The sequence below is a fragment of the Copadichromis virginalis genome, linkage group LG23 (genome assembly GCF_057382275.1).
Source record: "Copadichromis virginalis isolate Kocher_CV1m ecotype Utaka linkage group LG23, C_Virginalis_male_GT1.1, whole genome shotgun sequence".
Lineage (NCBI taxonomy): Eukaryota > Metazoa > Chordata > Actinopteri > Cichliformes > Cichlidae > Copadichromis > Copadichromis virginalis.
The window spans coordinates 35,776,082-35,795,699 of NC_140639.1; the positions used below are offsets into that span (position 1 = coordinate 35,776,082).

Sequence of the window (19,618 nt, forward strand, 5' to 3'; positions counted from 1 at the left end):
AATGTTGTCTCCTCACCTTCATTTAACTATACAGTATTTATATATAACAGTTTATAAAGTGTGTGTGTGCTCTGGAGCAGGATATCAAGGATGTCACTGTACTGATTCATCTTCCCCTCAACCCTGACTAGTCTTCCAGTTACTCAAGTTAAAGAAACATTTGACAGATCAGAACTGTCAGTGGAAGCAGCTGCTGGTCATCTTCTACACCACCATCATCCAGTCTGTCCTGCACACCAGTCACTGTTTGGTTTTGCTCAGCCGCGAAGAAGGACAATGGGCAATCAGGTCTGCAGAGAGGATCGTTCAGTTCATTTCAATTAGCAAAATGCCTACACAACATCAGTTGGACAACCTCAAGGTTTATATTAATAAACTACCTTTTAAAAATGTTTAACACATTATAAACTTCCTCATATTTCTCAAGAGCCAAAGTCAACCTGTTGACTATTTCCTCCAACTGGTTTGTCAGTGGAGGTGTGATGAAAAAAGGAGCTCCAACTCCTCCTTGATTAATATGCCTAACATAACTTTCTTAACAACTTGACGACTGAAACCAACTGATATGACCAGATAAGCTTTCCAACATATTGGTGCTGAAGTTCCTAAGGGACTCATTCATTTATAATAAATAATTATATCTACATTCATTTTGAATTTTAGTTACATTCACTATTTATAGACTGACTCATATAGCCAGTATCACGACCATTAGAATCTCTAGTTTCTTTTGACATTATCACGTAGAACACATATAGATTTAACATGCTATATATTTATTTATCACGCCAATCACGTCCAAATCACGTCCATCTTTACGTATCGGAGGAAAGAACCGATTATCCTCTGGTAGGTTATCCTGTCAACAGACGATCTTTGAATTCAGCTGTCTAACAGCGGCATCTAGTGTTCATACATCGCTGCAGCTGCTTAACCATATCCTGTTTCTGTTACTCAGATGGTGATGGCTATCGTCAGAGGAGGCTAGCTGAGCTGAATACATGCACAGAGTGCTGGAGAGAAAGTAAATAAAGGTAACACTGTTTTCACCTTACAGAGGATGAAGCCATACAATGAAAGACTTTCAGTAAAACGCACGGTCGCTCAGTTAGATGGTCTCAAGACGTTTCGCAGCTTTAACCATCAAACCTGCTACTAGCTAAACTGCTGCTAGCACACAAGCTCCTTTGCGGTTCCTTAGTTCGTTTACTTCGTTTACGTGTTTACCCTTTCATAATTGTACTCTGTGTAGATAAATGTCCGAACGACACCTGGTTTGGGGGGGGGGGGGGGTTTACGTGTCAGAGAGCTCTATTTTGCTGAAATGTAATGCTCGATATCCAGCTGTCTCAGTTCTCCCTGACTCCTTGAAGTCGCAGGTGTCTGATCCCTGCTCCATATTCGAGGCATTTTAGATTAGCTTCTTTAGCCCTCAGCACCGAGGCGTTTGGGCCAAAATAAACCCACATAAGCGTTTGTAACTTGATTATATGTCAGCTCAGGCTTCAGGCATGTTTACTGCTTTTTTGTGTTTGTGTGTACATCGAAGTCATACAGGAAGCTAAACTGCAGGAATATCTTTTATTACTCAATGATGTGTTAAACGTTGAATAGATGGATTTTATTCACTTTTGTACAAAACCCTTTCCCCCCTATCATATCTGCTGTCTGCTTATGTATTTTTGCGTTGAGGAATCTTCACCTAGACAGAAACCTAAAATGATTAATTTATGCTTTATGCTACTATTCTCTCCATCTGTCTAAACTGTTGTTTTGTATACTTTTAGAACAGTGGTTATCTACTATGGACGGGTAGGTGAAAATTTGTTATTATTGTGAGCATTATATGCAATTTATACACACACACACACACACACACACACACACACACACACACACACAGAGAGCCTGGTAAAAAATGTTGCTGACAACGTCATGTCCTTGGCTCCAGGTTTGCCGGAGACATGCTGAGTGGTGGCCGGGCTCTGCTTGGCGAGGACAGCTCAGTGATGGCCCGTATGCAGAAGAAATTTTGGAAGACCAAACAGGTCCTCATCAAAGCCACAGGCAAGAAGGAGGATGAGTATGTGGTGGCCTCGGATGCTGACCTGGATGCTAAGCTCGAGGTGGGGAAGAACAGGCTTAAGAGTGTTTTAATATTTGGCGACACACAAGATGATATTCATTGCTCAAAATTTGAAGGAAAATGAGGAATTTATTCAAAAGAGCCTGGGGCTGTTCAAGAAAAAGAAATTCTGTTGAGAAAATACAGTTTTTAAAATTAAATAACAGCTTCCAGAGTAGGAAAAAAGCAGCTCACAAACTTGAAGTTTTGAGGAATGGCTTTAAGCACAGGAACTACAGGATGTTTGTTTTTCCTTTATTTTCCGTCATATTGGTTTGATCTTGTTCGACTCTTCTGTCTTCCACAGATAGCCATAACTTATCCTAACTTAGCTGTTTTAGGTCAGGAGACATTGGGATTGTGGAGGGCAGATGGGTGGATGACAGATGTAATTGGGAGAGGATAAATGAATACATATAGTATATGTATTAATGGGGTTACAGTTAACCCTAATTCTAACTTGTGGCTTGTGAGGCGCAGGTGTCGACCTCCATTCTTTTCCCTGGGAGGCCGGGAATCTATGCCAGGAAACAACCTTGCCCCATTCAGCAGTGAGCAAGCCAGCTGTTTAAGATACAGCGATGAACTTGCGATTTTCATCCTGTTCTTTTCAAAACCTTTCAAAATAAAACCCCCTACAAAGTCCTGCTAACTCACAAAGAAAGCACAAAACATTCATTCTGTTTTCACATAATACATTGATATTTTAGAAAAAGTTTGAAGACAAGAAAATATTCTTGTCTTTTTTTATTTAGACAAGACAAGAATATTTTCTTGTCTAAATAAAAAAAGTTCTCTGCTGTATAGTACTCAGGCTAACTTCCTAAGGATTTTGTCCTTTTCCCAAGGGAAGGATTTGGTTTCAGTTGAGTAACCACAGGAGTGCTAAACTCCCTGCTTGAGTTAAAAGCACGGCACTGAACCAGCATTTGCCCCGGTGGCTTCACGTCCATTTGCTCCTGGAGAAAACTGCATCTGCAAGTTTAGTACAGATCACAAACTCTTCCACCTACCTGTTGTTGTTGTTGTTGTTGTTTTTTTTTTAAATCGCTCACCTTTTTCACAAGACAACAGCTAGAATAAGTGAAATGCGGTTCATTAGAAGGCAGACAGTATTGGATATCTCTTCTTAGAGATAAAATAACTGTTTAGTGTTCACAGTCTTGTAGGTGAGTGGAGAACATTTCAAAGGTCTCTAAAGCAACTGTGGCCTTGATCACTCAGTAGTCAGCAGTAATCTGAATATCAAAATAATGAATGCATCTTTAAACTGTCGTAAACTCTGTTGCCTGCTGTTTTGCTGCTGAGAGGAAAATAAAAGGAATCACACATATCAAAATAACAACCGAAAAGCTCTTACCTACAGTGCATTGTTTCCTGGTGTCCATTGCTTACAGAGATCTTTTCCCTGTCCACTTACATGAGTGCTAATTATTCATGAGACTTTTGCAACAACAGCTGGATGGGGTACAGTGTGCTCTTTTACTTCTCGTCAAAGAAGAGCACTTCTCTGGGTTTGCTGAAACACGGCTGTTATTTAGTCGTGCAGGTTCTGCCCTAAAGGCCTTTGTTTTGCTCTGGTACGAGATTATCTTTCTTCTGTTCTTCTGCTCTCAGGAGAACAGAAGAAATTCATCCCCCTGTGAGACAGACAAAAGGTACCTCTGTGCGTCTTCAGATTGCTCTTTCTGCTAGTATTGATTTGTGACACGTAATCTATTAAAATAAAACCTCCCGTCATATTTACGGAGCAGCACATTGTTATATTGCATATAGAAGAATGGAATTCATGATTAATGAATTTTGTATATATTGTTCTGTGTCATTGTGTTTATGTTCTAGAAAATCACAGTAAGTGCAAAGCTTGGTTAGTAATGCTCGTTTTACTTAGAGGCGTTGTGCAGGAGAAGTCACCTGTATGCTGATATGTTTGGCCACCGCTGAGGTCCAGATTAAAGTTAATGACTGTTTACTCTACAGTTAAAGAGTAACTACACATGTTCAGCACACCCACAACTTCTGCTGTCTCACAATCTTCAGTGAGCCCGTCTCTCTGCTAAGAATAAGACAAAGAATCGGAATAATTTATTAAACCCAGAGGAAATTATGTGGACACAGTTGCTCCAAGACAGTAACTAACAAGTTAAAGAACCAATGTTCAGTGTTGCAGTATATTATAAAATAGCTCTAGTAATACAAATAGAGTGTACATGTACTTTCTATACTGTAGTGCTACTATTTTATTTATTTATTTTTTAAACTACTACTTACTATTCTTCAGCAGACTCTAGAGATCAAGGTGACCCTTTCCTTTCTGTCAGACAGCAGCACTAAAATGGCCTCAGAATATGTGTTGCTATGACACATGTAGTCACTGCTGTTGTCTACCAGGCGGGAGAAGAGGCAGCTCACTGACAACAGATGGAAAGGGCCATAAAAATCTGTTCTGTTTTGTGATTGTCAGCAGTGAAGAGGAGCAAACGTCGCACTGTTAAAGAACAAAACTTGACTTTCAAAAAAAAAAAAAAGCAAAAAGGTTAATCAAAAGGAGATGTTTTAAGAAAAGATCTCAAGATCGTTCCTGTTTGTCTCTGCAGTTCTTCCGCTCCGTTCAGTCTACGTGCACAGAGCTGCTGAAGGTGATCGAGAAGTATCAGGACAGGATCACACGTGAGTCAGATTCTGAGTCAGCTTCTCAATGAGGTAGGAATTCCAGGCGTTGCTATATCAGAGCACTCCGGAGACATACAACTAACCATTATGGGTGAACATTTTGTTGATGCGTGCAGCTTTCCAGAATTTAATAGTGTAAGTAAATGAAGGGCATTTTCCATCATTCAGTGTGAGCTGCTGTCACATTTCGTAAGTTGAAGTGTGAAGCACATGATGTAGCACATATAGCACTCGAGTAATTCCTGCTAAAAACTAGGGAGAGCTGATTGAAAAAATTATCTAAAGTTTTTTTGAGTGTGCAGCTTTATTCTTTAGCAGTGTTAGTGCTGCAGGTTTATGAGAATCTATCAAACTGCATTAGTCACTCATTTATGAAAGTCCTGCGATTTCATTGTGCAGCTGTCTTCGTTTCTCTTTCTTCAGGCTTGTCTCAAGAGGAGAATGAGCTCGGCCTGTTCCTGCGATTCCAAGCCGAGCACGATCGCACAAAGGCTGGAAACATGATGGATGCCACTAGCAAGGCTCTGTGTGCCTCTGCCAAACAGAGGTTAGCAGCAGGAGAGAACACTGGCACTAGTGATTATGCGCTATAAAAATGCGAGTACACAAACACGAACTGTTTCCTGTCTTTTTTCTTCAGGATGGCACTTTGTCCGTCACTGCACCGTTTGCACCAGGAAGTGGAGACGTTCCGGCGGCGTGCCATTTCGGACACACTTTTGACAGTAACCTGCATGGAGAAGGCTCGCACAGAGTACAGAGGAGCTCTGCTCTGGATGAAAGATATCTCCCAAGAGCTCGACCCAGACACCTACAAACAGCTGGAAAAGTTTCGCAAGGCATGATGTGGCCCATTTGTTCGGGTTGGTTTTCTTTTGCAGTACTCTGTGTATGTATGTGTATATAATGCAGATGTCTTTTTGTCCACAGGTCCAGGCCCAGGTAAGAGGGACAAAGAGCCAGTTTGAAAAGCTGAAGAACGATGTGTGTCAGAAGGTGGACATGCTGGGAGCAAGCCGCTGCAATATGCTCTCCCACTCCCTCTGTACCTACCAGGTACAAGTTTTTATCATTTCTAGGAATGGCTTCCCCACTTTGTTAATGCGGTGGACAAAATGTGAGGAACACTTCTAAATGTAATGAAGTCTAGTACGAGTACTGACGATTAACTCTGTCCCAAATGTTTCTTGAGCTTTTTTTTTTTTTTTTTTAAAGCGACTAAATTCCAACCAGTCGTGGCAGATGGCCGGTCTTACCTGAGCCTGGTTCTGCCAAAGGTTTCATCCTGTTAAAAGGGAGTTTTTCCTTCCCGTTGTTGCAATAGTGCTCGCTCATAGGAAGCTGTCTGATTGTTGGGGTTTCTTTGTATTATTGTAGGGTCTTTACCTCTTGTAGGAGCAAGCTGGCAAAAGCTAAAACTGACTTTTTCCATTGTAAGTGAGCAAACTTACAAATCTAGTAAGTGGTGAATAATTATTTCACCCACTGTAATCTAATCTTCTTTTTTTTTTTTTTGCTGTGTAAAAACACTCAGGCCCTAAAAGTTGATTCTGTTCATCTGGACGTAGCGTTTTCAGTCAGAGAAACGTTTCGTCACTCATCCAAGTGACTTCTTCAGTCTTAGCTGACTGTAGGTTTCCCCAATCTTATAAACAGTACATTTGCTTTATGGCTGAAACTAGGACCACTGAAAGAACAATGGGCTTGGAGGTCAGTTCCTTGATCATTAATATGCAAATTCTCATGACCATTAATCAACAACTATTGATCAAAGCTCATTGATCAAAGACCACTAATCAGTGACCATGAGTACCATTCACAGAGCCTAAAAGTCATAAGTTAAGTTTAGGCTCTTGTTTGTTGAAGAGAGATCAAGCTAACCTGTAATAAGACTGATGTGTTTAGGGACTCCTAAAATTAATGTTTTCAGCGATTGGGCTTTCTCTGTGCTGTTAGACCACCCTGCTGCAGTTCTGGGAGAAAACTGCTCAGGCCATGTCAGAAATCCACAAGGCCTTCCAGGGACATGTACCATACCAGTTTACCACACTCAAGGTATTTCAGAATGTTGCCCTTTGCTTCTACTTAAACACCAAACTGTAGTGGTTCAAAGTACTTGAATCTAAAGTTTTCCATAGATTGAAATGTACCACTGTTTGTACTTCCCTCAGGATCTGCGGGATCCCCTGGAGCAAATCTCAGACTCTAAAAAACAAGAGGAGAAAGAGAAGGCAGCACTGCAGAGCAACACAGAAAGGTATGAGAACATGATGGGACAAATCTGAATTGAAAAGTGTCTCATGAAATCCTTTTGTACGATCAGGACTTGGAGCAGTGTTTACCCAAGTGGTTTCTAAAAGCGTCTCCAAATCAAATCAAGGCCACTGCATTGCTATAAATAGCAAAAGCATCCTATAAGACACTTTTTATCGTTATTTACCCTTTTCTCTCTTTCGTTTCTTAGTCTGCTTTCCTTGGATGATGACAACCTGTCAGGAAGTGCCACCGATGCAGGTATGTACTGCCACCTGTCGGCTAAAAGGCAGTCTGCACCAGCTACACTCGAAGCATCCAAGCATACCTATAAAATCGAGGAAGAAAAATATCGTCAATAGCAAATTACACATTACTAATGAATTGTTTTATTTTCCAGACCTCCCACTCAGTAGTGATGGGCAGAGGCAGACTGATGACTGCGGTAAGTGACTGTCTGCTTGTTTAACTGTGTTCTGTAGCTGGCACTCGTGCAAATACAACATGCATGCATGAATTGCTGCTGCTGATTGTGGGATGGATGTCTATTGGCTTTATGATCGTTTGATCTCAGCTCACCAAATTGCTATCACATCCACACCAGCCCTGCAAAACCTCAGTGGACTGTCAAGAAGCTCTGATGATGACCTGATGCTTATGGCCTGTGACATGCCACAGCCCACAGCCCCAGCAAATGCCCTACACCAGCCTCAGGGCTTTGGAAACCTCGAGTTTGGCCTCTCACAGCTGCCTGCCACCGGTAAACTGGTTGGCTGTCTTTTTCCTCTCATTCTAACTTCAACCTGCTTCACTAAGTGTCGGCGTCCTACTTGACTTTGCTTGGTGTCATCAGAAATTCACTCCTACTGAGGTTTCAACTTGTGGGTTCAGTCTTTTTGCTTCCACTATCAGTCTTTTCTAAATGTGTGATTAACATTAAGCAATTGGGACCAATTCATCTCTTTATTTTCGGACTCATTTTATAGAGGACGGATACATAGCTGCGTTTCCCTCATTGCATGTTGTTACTCAACAAGTAGCTGAACTGAAGTCTTAACCTTCTGTTCTAATTTTAGTCCTCTTTTTCATGGTCAGACCTCATCTGACTTTGTTCGTTTCGGATGTGTTTTGTCTCTGGTTTAATAACTTTCCTGTTCTTCCCCCTTCCCTCTAGATGGGAGTCTGCACACTGGCCGTCAGCCACAGGAGGACGGTGAACCAGGGGACATGGCCTTCCTCAAAGACCTTCTTAGCCCTGGTTCAGGAGCTAGTGATGAGTTCAGCAAAGAATGGCAGGATGCTTTTGGGATGTTTACCTCTCCCAGTGTCCCCACAACCAGCCAAGGAGCACAGAGTGGTGCAACAGCAGCACGTCCACCCTCTAACCCCCCTAGCCCCACAGGCTTTCTGCCCTCCCAGCTGCTGGATCACAGTTTGAGTTCCACAGGTGAGCCACATGTTGCTTACTGCAGCATACTATCTGATAACTGATTGTGCTACTGGATTCTTCACAATGGCTGTTTACCTTTTAGGTTGGGCAACCCCTCCTATGTTCCAAGCTCCACCCCTGCAGGTTCCTCAAAGTCCAAACCAATCAGCTCAGCCAGCTCCCAAATTTGCAGGTAATGGTAAGCTCTTCCTCATTCCTCAGAAAGTACACTACTTAAAAATACTCCCTGGAGGAAGTAATTTGTGTTCCTTGTTACGCATCTTATGCATCCGTGGCCTTGGATGCATTCTCACATAACTGCCAGTTAAGAGACTGTACTGTAACTTTAATTAGTTGATATTTGCTAAATATATTGCTGATCCAGGTGTGGCTGCTGTGCAGTAAACTTATAAAATGTATAAATATGTGTGTGTGTATATGCAGCTACCCCTGGGGGATCCAAAGACATGTCTGCCTGGTTCAACCTGTTTGCAGACCTCGACCCTCTTTCCAACCCTGATGCCATCGGACGATCTGCAGACGAGCTGCTCAATGCCTGAATATGTGCTTGTGTGTATGTGCGTGCATCTTCTCTCCCCAAGGATTCTTTGCAATGTTCCATGTCATCATTCAAGTAAACAAACACGAACAGTGAGAAAGACGCATATGAGTAAAAGATGGTGTTTTAAACAGGAAACATTGTCAGTGAAGACTGTTAACACTACCTGTGAAGTCATGTACACAGCAAACCTCATGTTTTGGGTTTCAGGTTTACTTTGAAGGGTTTTTTTCTGTGGGTCACTGTCAGGGACTCAAAATGTCTCATCATAGGATATATTACATGTTTTACACTATTTTATATAGTGTATTTCCAGCTGCACCAGGAACACAGTGTATCACCATCACTGGAGAAACTCTGAATCTTCGCGTCTGCATTACTTTGATTTACTTTATTGATAGAGCTCTGTAATAACTGGCCTGCATTGTATGCTTAATCAGCTGGAGTTAGAGTGCAAGGCACAGAGTCTTCTATCTGTCCATCTTCATCTGTGATTTCACTCAAACTGGGTCAAAATGTATGTTTGAAATAGTCTCATCTGTTGTTTAACAATCACAAATCCAGGGCCAAGAAAAATCTGTGAAGGATTTATTCTGTACTTTTGAAGGAAATTTTGGCCATGGGATTTTTATTGTTATTGGTACATAAAAATGTACTGATTTACAAATGACAGCACTATTACTGGTTGGAGAAACGGAGTTTTTGTTGTGCAGCGTACTGTAAAGATGGAAGAAAAGCAACACTATCAAGTAACACTGTAACTGACTATTTTAACTTTGTGTGGTGTGTATTTTGAAGATACACAGATATATATGGTTTATATGGAGGAATCAACACTGGAGAGCTGTTACCATGTCACATATTTAAAAAACATGGATCCTTCACTTGCTGTAGATTTAGTGATTGTACTTCTTTGAGTGCGAAAAACTGCAGAAACCTGCATTTCTGAGTATTTATAAGTTTAGTGAAAAAATGTGCAGAGCTGTGTTTCTAAAACCGATTTGATGAAAACGAGTTATCATGTAAATATTCTCTCCACATGCACAGACTGAAACCAAATCCTTAGTTACGATATTTGTGTGCCTCTATAACCACACTCAGTTGAGCTAAAGTAATAAGACTGTGTGTCTCGAAGTTGAGCAACTCACAAAAATGACTTAATACCAGCTGCACATTATTATCTCAGCTTTTGGGAATACAAACAAACCTCACTACTACTCAGCAATTGAGGCAAGGGGACAAGAAAGCAAGAAGGAAGCCTGACACTATAACTATGTATATGTATATGTGTGTGTGTATACACACACACACACACACACACACACACACACACACACACACACACACACACTCTACTGACTCTTGATTTCCTCACTTTAGGTAAAAGAATGTATTTCTCAAGTCAATCACAGATGCTTTATTTAACTATTCCTTTTTATTTCACTCAAAAGAATTTAACTTGGCAGTTGTTTCCAATAAACGGGACAAGCAAACAAAAAACTGACGTGTCGACTTTTTGCTGTGTCGTGCCTCACTCCAATACGACTAAAAGTGGGGAATAAATCTGTATTTTCACATATACAAATCTTTTTGTTCCTGTAAACACATCTGAAAAAGACAAAAGGGAATATGTAGGTGTGATTGTTTGTCAGCATTTTCTTCATAGTTTAAACATGTTTTTTGTTACATAATCATTTTTTAGGACTACCTATTATTCTGGACCAGGTCACTGAACAATGCTTCTGTCTACTTCAGCTCTGCTACATATTTAAGTAATTCAGGATCTCCACTGTGTGAGGCTACATAAACAGCAGCTGTTGGTTTGCTCTCGGTTCAGTAAACTTGTTAGTGCGCACTGAGAAGTCTGAGTATCTTGTTTTCTGTGCACTACAACCTGAGATGGATGATGATGAAATCTCTTCAGGATTAAAACTCTTAAGACCCAATTACACTCCTATCTGATAAATAAATACATTATTATTATTCACAATAATGAGACATGTAGGAATTCACAGTACTTGGTGAGGGAATAGGAGGGGGGAGTAGGGGAGTCGTACACTTGTGACTCATTCTGATACATATCTTTTTCAGCCGATAAATACAAACACATCGTGCCTCTATATTTACAAACCCGGTACATTCCTATCCTACCATAGCAGGCACAGTCGAGTAGTAGACATATACAAGAATACAAGAGGATGAGCCGAGGCAGGGAGAGGCTGGTGACCCATAAACTGCACAAGAATACAGTTGTCTTCATACAATGATCTTTCATGTTGCTCGCTGAATTTAAATCACAGACTATACTTTTGTGCGCCAATCAGATGTGCAGCTGCAGACAGTATAAAAACAGATGCAGTGAAGCTGACATGGAAGTGCCTTAAAACAGTAATCTTAAGACAGAAATCTCAGGGAAAATCACCCTCAACTATCTCGCTCCATGAGCTCAGTAAACACTTGATTACTTTAAAGCAGGTTTGGGGAACTCCAGGCCTCAGGGGCTGGTGTCCTACAGTTTTTAGGTGTGTCCTTGATCCAACACAGCTGATTTAAATGGCTAAATTACCTCCTCGCCTGGTAATGAACTAATCATTTGATTCAGGGGTGTTGACCCAGGGTGATATCTAAAACCTGCAGGACACCAGCCCTCAAAGCCTGGAGTTCCCCACCCCTGCTTTAAAGGCTCAGTCCCCATTTTCAGGTGTTGCTGAACAGAACAGCAAGTCTGTTTTTTAAAACTATGCTCACTCTAAAGTCAGAAAGTACAACATTCAGGATGCACTCCTGCTACATCCGGGTTTTACTGTCTACAGTTACATCAGATCCAACCACGGTTGTTTATTTTTACACTACATTCAACTCTGATATTATTTTTTAATATTACAATCTATCTTTTACCTTTATCTTTAGTCTCTACAAATTTCTGAGGGAACTATCTGTCTAAATAGCTCATTAATGCTCTACTACCTTCACCACTAGTCTCTAATCTTTCACTTCAAATTGCTGCCCGTCAGTTTGTAGACCGAATCTACACAGTAAAGTGGGTTCTAATTTGTACGCCCCCCCCATCGACCAGTCTGCTGTGTAATACTCAGGTTCACCAACATCTCCGTACTCTCAGCCCTGCACGTCAGAAGGGAGCCTGTCCTGCAGGGAAGAGGGGCCCTACTGGACACATTTGAACACAAGCTGAGCAAGTCAGAAGGAAATTAGCATTACGGTGAAAGTGAGAGAAAAAAGGGGATAAAGAGCTGGAAAAAGAAGGAACAAATACGGCGGAGTAAAAAGAGGGAGACTTGGGAAGGAGGCTGAACATGCTGCACGCTTAGCCCTGGCCTGTGTTCCTCAAAGATACAAGCTGCCCAGCAGGGGACCAGTTCACTGCTACCAGTTAGCGTAACAAAGGCACTGCTTTGTCCCAGTTTTAGCTAACTTTTGTGGCAAACAGCTAATAAAAGTACAAAACAGATGTCTGGATTTGGTTTACAAGGTGGTCCAAATAAAGTATTTACTTGTTTCAAGGTGTGAATTATGCACCGTCTCATTGTTTGCTTGTTTTGAAGATGGTTCAGCCTTTCTCTATGAATATATGGCCACGATAGTGCAAAGATGTCTCATCTAAACATCAACATCATCAGAGCACTATGATGACTCAGGGAAATCAGTGAAAAATATCAGGCACATTTTGAACTCGTCTTTTTCCCCATCTCTTGAAGTTTTGCTACTATATTTTCTGGCAGCACCAAAATTAGCCTCTGTGGTCAAACTCTTGGTCACTAAGGAAACCAGCAGCCTTTTTTTGTTATCATGGAAGGCATATTTCATATCAAGAGAAATAACTACAGATAGAAAAAAAGATATGTCCGTGGAAAGGCGCCATGGTATAATACGATGAAATAAAAAAGTCTGTCCTTCCTCCCTTTTCCTCCCAAAAAAACAGGAACAATAACCAGCACTAAGGTAGAAGAAAGCGATGAAATGTTAGCTGCAGAGGTCTGCTCAGGCCTGCAGGACTCTCACATTGTAGTTGTCTGATGAGGAGAGGCAGTGGGAAGCGCTTTTTGAACAAGATAAGGACATCAGAGAGAGCTTAGCTGGCATGCTGAAGGCAGTTTTTTAGAGCAGAAGGGCCATTTCCTCAAATGTTTTTGGATTATGTTGGTGGGGGGAGGCTGTTTTAGAGGAAAGGAAGGGGTGTGTGCGGACTGGAAGGCTGCAGGGGGGGCATCAGAAACTCTCCGGCTCCTCCAGGAGGCAGGGCTGGGTGGACAGAGGCACAAGGGATGGGGATAGGCTTTGCAGGCCCACGCCGGAGCGAAAGTTGAGGTCCGGGGCGGGGAGTAAGGGCTTGAGGATGCTGACGAGGCAGAAGGCAGAGCCGCTGTTAGGAATGAAGTTGACCTTGTTGCGGTCAGGACACAGAAAGGGAGGGATCTCCTGCAGAGGCTTGGGCCTGGAAACACATGCAGAGTCATATTTAGCCTACATGTTAACCTCTTGTTTTTATACAAGTTCATCATGATTTTGCAAAACTCTTGACACACTTAGAAAAACACTTAGACACCTTTAATGGCGTTTGGACAACAATGTAACTGTGGAGAGATAAATTAAGGTTCGCTCACACACACACAAACAGTACTTGGCATATTTGATGTCGATTTTGGTTGTTCTATGTGATTTTATGGGACACCAACTGGAAGGACGCTGAACACCTCCTTTTCCACTCACATTGACTCCTCAGACACTTTGACCTTCTCACAGCCCTCTGGAGGTTCTCTCTTGAACATGTAGCTGTTGTTGGGTCTAGGAGAGGCGGCGTATTTGGGCAGCGGGGAGCAAGGTCCCAGCTCTGAGAATAAGCAAGAAGGTGGGTTAGCGACACGTCGAGCTCACAAAGGCACCGCTATGTGTCTGGTTTTGACTCTTGTATGTATGCGTGCGTTGGTCACCTTTGTCCTCGTATGGGCTGCCTCCACACGTGTCGTTGAGGACGGTGAGGTAGGAGGGTGAGATGGAGTCGGGACGGCTACTGCAGTTGCTATGGTTACTGCTCAGGCCCCCGCCAGAGGGAGTCTGCGTGTCGATGCTGCGGGTACTGCTACTTCGCTGTAGGGGGACAGGAGGGGGTGCACGGTGCCCATCGGGGACATCTTGTGGCTGTTGCACGAACACACACACACACAAAATCACAATTATATCTCCAATCTTTAAAAAAGAAACCAATCTGAGATTAGTTTTTTTTAGGGAAGGACACGACATTTAACACACTGGGAGCACGTTAACTCATTGAAACTCACAACAATAGTCTCATCCTTCTCGGGGGTGTCACGGATGATGATGCGTTCGATCTCCTGGTTAAGGCCCTCCACGCTGTTGCGGAAACGAGGGGCCGACGACTTGGATATAGGGATGGGTATCAGAATGGTCTTAGGCATAGGCGACTGCAAAAACACAGACAAACCGAATTTATTACAAACGTCATCTGGGGGTTTAGTGACTTTAAACCAGCGGTCCCCAACCCCCGGGCCATGGACCGGTACCAGTGTGTGAGTCATTTGGTACCAGACCGCGAGAGTGAGACTCGGGTGTGAAATGTATGGTTTTCAGGGTTTTTAGTGTTATTTTGTTATCGTTTTTTTCATTAACTCGGTTTTCCTGGGTCTTTTCACGTGTGTTATGAATAAATCTTCTTTTTTTCGGTACCGGTACTAGTTTTACTTTGTTGTATTTATCCGCGACACCTTAAAGGCCATTCCGTGAAAATATTGCCGGGCACAAACCGGTCCGTGGCGCAAAACAGGTTGGGGACCTCTGCTTTAAACGGTCAATGCCATAGAAAGAAACAAATGTGGAGATAATTTATCAGAACTAACGTTTGCTATAGCATAAATGCACTATATCTGAGCCAGTCATTCATTTTCTTCCAGGACATCCAGAATACAGGACAGCTGAATTGCAACAGACTCCACAGGGAACGTGTGAGTGGCCCTACTGCCATCTCTGTCGCATACAGTAGAATGACATGAGTGGCCACTAAATGTGTACATACGTCTACATCACACACACACTGGAGCTAAATAAGGACATCGAGAAAGTGGGACGTCCTCAAAAACCCAGATCGGGTACCCAACACAGTCTTCCTCCAACCTGCATGCTGTCTCTATTAGTCACCTGCGATTGGATAATGGTGTGGCTGCCATTGAAAGGGGCCTTGCGCTCTTTGTCCCTCCGATGGCGGCTGCTGCGTTTGCTGCGCTGTAGCTGCTGACGCAATTTGGCGATCTGAAGAGAGCACATACAGACATCAGTGTTAACGGTGGCATGCTGAGAAACAAGGGATTCAGTATGCTCCAGGACCCGTATTGTAATTTGTTGTTTATTTGGGCCTGTAATCAGGTAAGAAAGTGACCTCCTTGAGCTGGTCGGTGCTCCCACAGGAGGCCGAGCGTTTGTGTGAGCCCCTCCTCCTCTCATCTGCCCAGGCCCTGGGAGTCTGACACACACAGATCCACACATACACTGTTCAGAACTAAAGCTCAAACACACAAGCTTAAAACTGCTAAACAGGAAAAAAAAATACAGCTGAAACCAAAAAACATTTGACAGTTCTTAATCAAATATATAGGGATTATTTAAACAGACAACACCAACTCCCCATTTATAGAACTGACTTATAGGATGGGTGCAGAACATGTTTTTTATGTTATAACTGAGAAGCCAGTTAAGAGCCTGGGGAAGGTCTTCCAACAGCAAACCGAGTGACACAACCATAACTCATGAAACACAAGAGAGCTGAAAACCTGGCTTATATTGTTGGACAAATCAGTAAAGTGTTGGCAGTAAAGTTCAAGGGCTGGATTTACTGGCATGGCATCCTGCCACACTGCTGGTTTACAATGTCACACTGGCCATTATGGGTTTGGGAGCACGATTGCTAGTAGGTGGTTGGCCCTTCCTTGTAGCCTAAAGTGGATTTGTGGTTCAGCAAGGGTAGCACGCTGACAGTCTGTTAGCAGTCTGGGATGGCCTGTCTACCTGTGGAGAGCTCTGTTATCAAGGCAGTGTATAAAGTGTCTGGTAAAACCGGTTTGTGCACCACTCTTGCTTATGCTGCTGCTGGTTTGTCAGCCAGCTGCAGAAAAGAGTGCAGTCATAACATACAAAGTGCTGAAGTGAAAAATACTGCAAACACTGTTTCTGCTTTTCATTCTCTATTTTAAAAAATATATATTTTTCATGGTTCTTCTGTTCTCTTCTGTTCAGCTGTTTGCCCTGTTCCACCCACCGGTGAACCAATCAGCATTTGCCAGACACACAGTTATGTTCAGCTGGGATTTTAGAGGACTGCACGGAAGCATATATCTGTCCGCTTACTGTCCGAACTGAAGCGTGTACGCAGATAGACACTTTTGCAGGACTGTGAATTACACAGAGGCAGCTTTATATGGGAGGAAGAATAAGATGTGACTCCTCTTGAGCAGACTATCAGAAGAATTCATGGTTTTCAGTCAAACCCAAACAACAGAGATGATGCTGTATAGAGACTCCAGTAACACCAGAGTCTCCTTGGTTGGCATAAGAGGTAAGGACAGGCAGGAAGTGGAGAGCTCTGGAACCTCAATAGGGCAAGGCCCAAGGAAGGGAAAGAAGCCAGTAGGTCCAGGAACTGACCCAAGCAGGGGTAGAGGAAACCCAATGCAGTAGGATGGTTGGGACACGGCAGCAAAGAATGTGGAATTTATGGGAGCAGTTAATGAACTGGAATATCTTGTGGTTAAAACTATGGAAGGCTGAGCCACCCTAGATCAAGTTTATCCAGTCAGTCTATAATGTCCTCCCAAACCTAACCAACCTCTCTTCCTGCAGTCTTGCAGAAACCACCCACATATACCTGCTGTGCCTGGGAAGAGGATGACTGAAACGCATCTTAAGCTGTTGCCCAATAAGCCTGAAAAAGGGCAACATAAAATTCCTACAATTTATTTTTAAGATTGTTAATTTTTCTTCCTTATGTCAGTCAGCACTTTGGGTTCTTTCCTCTTCCAGTAACAGTAATAATACTTTTACTATATATTATGGCCTACGCATATAAACAAAATGCAAACTTTGTGTATCTCACAATTATTACTACACAAAGAGACGCTATACTCACCTGCGTCGCTTTGTCCCTCATGTAGGGAATGTGTTGTTGCTGGCTGTCGTCCTGAGGCCAGGGACCTGTCAGGTGAGAGCCAGCGAGCGTGCCCTGTGAGGGCCACAGCTGGACGCGATGGCGGGAAACCGAGAGGAGAATGAGGGAGCAGACTGCTCAGAGGGAGAGAAGGGGGGAATGCCGGAGGCGTCGAGGACAATCAGAGGAGAAATCTAGAAGGTTAAGGCCACAGATGCAGTCTGAAGGGAAAACAGAAAATGAGTTTGAGTAGATCTAGAGATGTAAAGACGTTTGATGTAAACACATCAACAAATCACCAGACATACAGCTGGCCAATGGGATAAGCTCGCAATGTCTGTCTAGGTCTGTGTGTATTTACTTTTGTGTCAGGGAGTCTGTGTGTGTGTGTGTGTGTGTGTGTGTGTGTGTGTGTGTGTGGCCAGATTGATGTTAATCCATCCCATGCTGGGCAGAGCAGCTATGCCAGGCTCACACGACCCCCTGGTTAATGGCATTAAGACACCTTAAATGAGAGCAGGGAAGCGTACCCAACTGACCCTGGCTGCAGGTTGAGGTTTTGCAGTGATTCACTGACACCCATGGGTTCTTGCATCCAGGGTACCAGCACCATCAGTGAATTGCACAAAACCTCTAGGATTGTGTATAGGCAAAAATTTGGTATACACAGTATATTACAACCTTGTATATAACGCCACTTATAGTGATTCTGTCCATCTCACTGTAGGGTTGTTGATATAGCATTAACAACAGCTTCTTTTATGTAATTCTGAGTCTATGCATTCTCTGAGAACAGAGAATTCTTTGCATTCTAATGAATCACATTTTCAATATTGAGATCATGATTATTTACAAAGTTTAAATACCAAAAAGTACAGTTCAACATCAGAATTCTCCCTCATCTGCTATGACAGCAGAACGGCAGTGCAACAGTGCAAACACACACTGCAGACAGTTTTAATGGATAACAAAGAATCAACTCATTCATCTTCTCTTATAATGTTGAAATGAATAGAACATGAATCCATAAATGCAAACACACAGCTCTGACTGGTAGTGTGTGTGTGTCCTTGAGCTAAATTCGGCAGGGGCCTTGACCAGTGCATATAGCTGTTGCTAGGAAACGTCGGTGGTGTGTGTGTGTGTGTGTGGGGGGGGGGGGGGGGGGGGTTCTGATCATTATTAACACACAAGAGAACTTGGTTGTGTGTGTGACTAAGCGGGGTTTTCAGCATCAGCAGTCTGCCAGTGAAATGCTCCCACCACTTTATTTTGATGGCAGCTTTTTCCTGCCTCAGCGGCTGCCCACAAATCACCTGCACAGTGTACGCTACCAGCAATAGTAACACTGGTAGCAGCAGTAGTAGTAGCAGAAATAATAGAAGAGTGGCTCAACCTTCTGTTATGTTGTTGTCAGAACAACATGAACAACAGAACATTTTTTGGCCTAAGAACATGACCCGAACCACTAAGAGAATAGATGTGGTTTTAATTGTAAATGTTGAACATTGCCTGTTTTATTACTATCTATCCTCCATGCTAACTTGACATATTAGGGGATGAAATATCCCTTAGATGAGAGGATCTTAATACGAAAAATAAATGCTCCCTGCACGTTCATCTCCATACAAAAGCCTGCACGGTGAAATGTAGGCCGATTGTGTTTGGTGGGAAGCACGCCACCCCTCCTCACACATACAAAAACATATTCCACGCTGGTGCTATAATCCATGCTCAGGAACAGCATCCAAATTTCTGACCTTGTGTATGTAAAATCAGACTCACCTGCAAAATGCAGTCTCGGTGCGCTGCATGCAAAGGGGCATGGGAGCTCTTCGGCAGCCCCGGACCCTGTTGCCACTACTCGAAGATGCTACAGATGCGATGAGAAAAGGCAGGGCAGAATGACCAGGGTGAAGATTACAAGTAAGGAAGGTAGACTCAGATATCAAAGGCAGACACCGAAAAAGAGGGAAAAAATAGAAACACGGCCTTCGTGAGGACAGCAGCGATACCGCTTGTGTCAAAATGGGCGTTGCTGTGTTCGCACCCTGCCTCCTCGAGACGTCGGGGATGGATGTTTTTCTCTCCCGGCTGAAGCAACGCGACAGCTTTATGCGTCTAGCCAAACGCTTTGTGTTCGAAGAAAATAACTGTTAAAAACAGAGCGAGGGTGCCTCGTCTGTGGAGTTTGTGATGAGCTGGAAAAAAACTAAACAAACAAACAACAACAACAAAAAACAAGACAGGAATAACACATTCAGAAAGGATAGAAAGAAGAAGGCGGTGATGCTGGGCTAGCCTCCGCTCACACAACGGGAGAGGGACCAGTGCAGTGTGAAGTCAGCCGGTGTAACCGATACTTCCGGTTGTTATCCTCTAAATCAAATCTGCACGCTGTCAGGTCCA

At 43.0% G+C, this 19,618-nt stretch overlaps 2 protein-coding genes across 8 annotated transcripts; one reads left to right on the plus strand and one right to left on the minus strand.

The window, feature by feature from the left end:
* Positions 1-776: 776 nt before the first annotated feature.
* Positions 777-10,730, plus strand: ical1 (islet cell autoantigen 1-like). Of its 5 annotated transcripts, XM_085448988.1 has the most exons (16): positions 777-849; positions 959-1,034; positions 1,788-1,812; positions 1,952-2,126; positions 4,723-4,795; positions 5,222-5,345; positions 5,439-5,637; positions 5,729-5,854; positions 6,755-6,853; positions 6,970-7,055; positions 7,263-7,312; positions 7,452-7,496; positions 7,656-7,811; positions 8,226-8,498; positions 8,584-8,679; positions 8,925-10,730. In XM_085448988.1, the coding sequence occupies exons 3-16, from the start codon at positions 1,805-1,807 to the stop codon at positions 9,038-9,040; spliced, it is 1,626 nt and encodes a 541-aa protein (XP_085305114.1). In that variant the 5' UTR covers positions 777-849; positions 959-1,034; positions 1,788-1,804; the 3' UTR covers positions 9,041-10,730. The 5 variants fall into 5 exon arrangements, with proteins under 5 accessions (XP_085305114.1, XP_085305113.1, XP_085305116.1 ...); XM_085448987.1 differs by lacking the exon at positions 777-849 and having other exon boundaries at positions 907-1,034; XM_085448990.1 differs by lacking the exon at positions 777-849 and having other exon boundaries at positions 907-1,034; positions 8,584-8,673.
* fam117ba (family with sequence similarity 117 member Ba) lies at positions 10,442-19,560 on the minus strand. 3 transcript variants are annotated; one of them, XM_085448997.1, is made up of 9 exons: positions 19,260-19,560; positions 18,995-19,082; positions 17,192-17,430; positions 15,449-15,532; positions 15,211-15,321; positions 14,337-14,480; positions 13,989-14,196; positions 13,768-13,888; positions 10,442-13,492 (listed from the first exon to the last, which is right to left on the minus strand). In XM_085448997.1, exons 3-9 carry the CDS (start codon positions 17,210-17,212, stop codon positions 13,267-13,269), a joined length of 915 nt encoding a protein of 304 aa, XP_085305123.1. In that variant the 5' UTR covers positions 17,213-17,430; positions 18,995-19,082; positions 19,260-19,560; the 3' UTR covers positions 10,442-13,266. The 3 variants fall into 3 exon arrangements, with proteins under 3 accessions (XP_085305123.1, XP_085305122.1, XP_085305124.1); XM_085448996.1 differs by having other exon boundaries at positions 18,995-19,560; XM_085448998.1 differs by lacking the exon at positions 15,449-15,532 and having other exon boundaries at positions 18,995-19,560.
* Positions 19,561-19,618: the final 58 nt, after the last annotated feature.

Excerpts from the sequence above, each read along its gene's own strand:
- ical1 (XM_085448988.1), top strand. Across the intron at positions 7,313-7,451 it reads AGGAAGTGCCACCGATGCAG|ACCTCCCACTCAGTAGTGAT; the intron begins GTATGTACTGCC and ends TTTATTTTCCAG. Across the intron at positions 7,497-7,655 it reads GAGGCAGACTGATGACTGCG|CCCTGCAAAACCTCAGTGGA; the intron begins GTAAGTGACTGT and ends CATCCACACCAG.
- fam117ba (XM_085448997.1), bottom strand. The coding sequence starts at position 17,212 with ATGAGGGACAAAGCGACGCAG. Across the intron at positions 15,533-17,191 it reads TGAGGGACAAAGCGACGCAG|ACTCCCAGGGCCTGGGCAGA; the intron begins GTGAGTATAGCG and ends TGTGTGTGTCAG. Across the intron at positions 14,197-14,336 it reads AGAAGGATGAGACTATTGTT|CCACAAGATGTCCCCGATGG; the intron begins GTGAGTTTCAAT and ends TTCGTGCAACAG.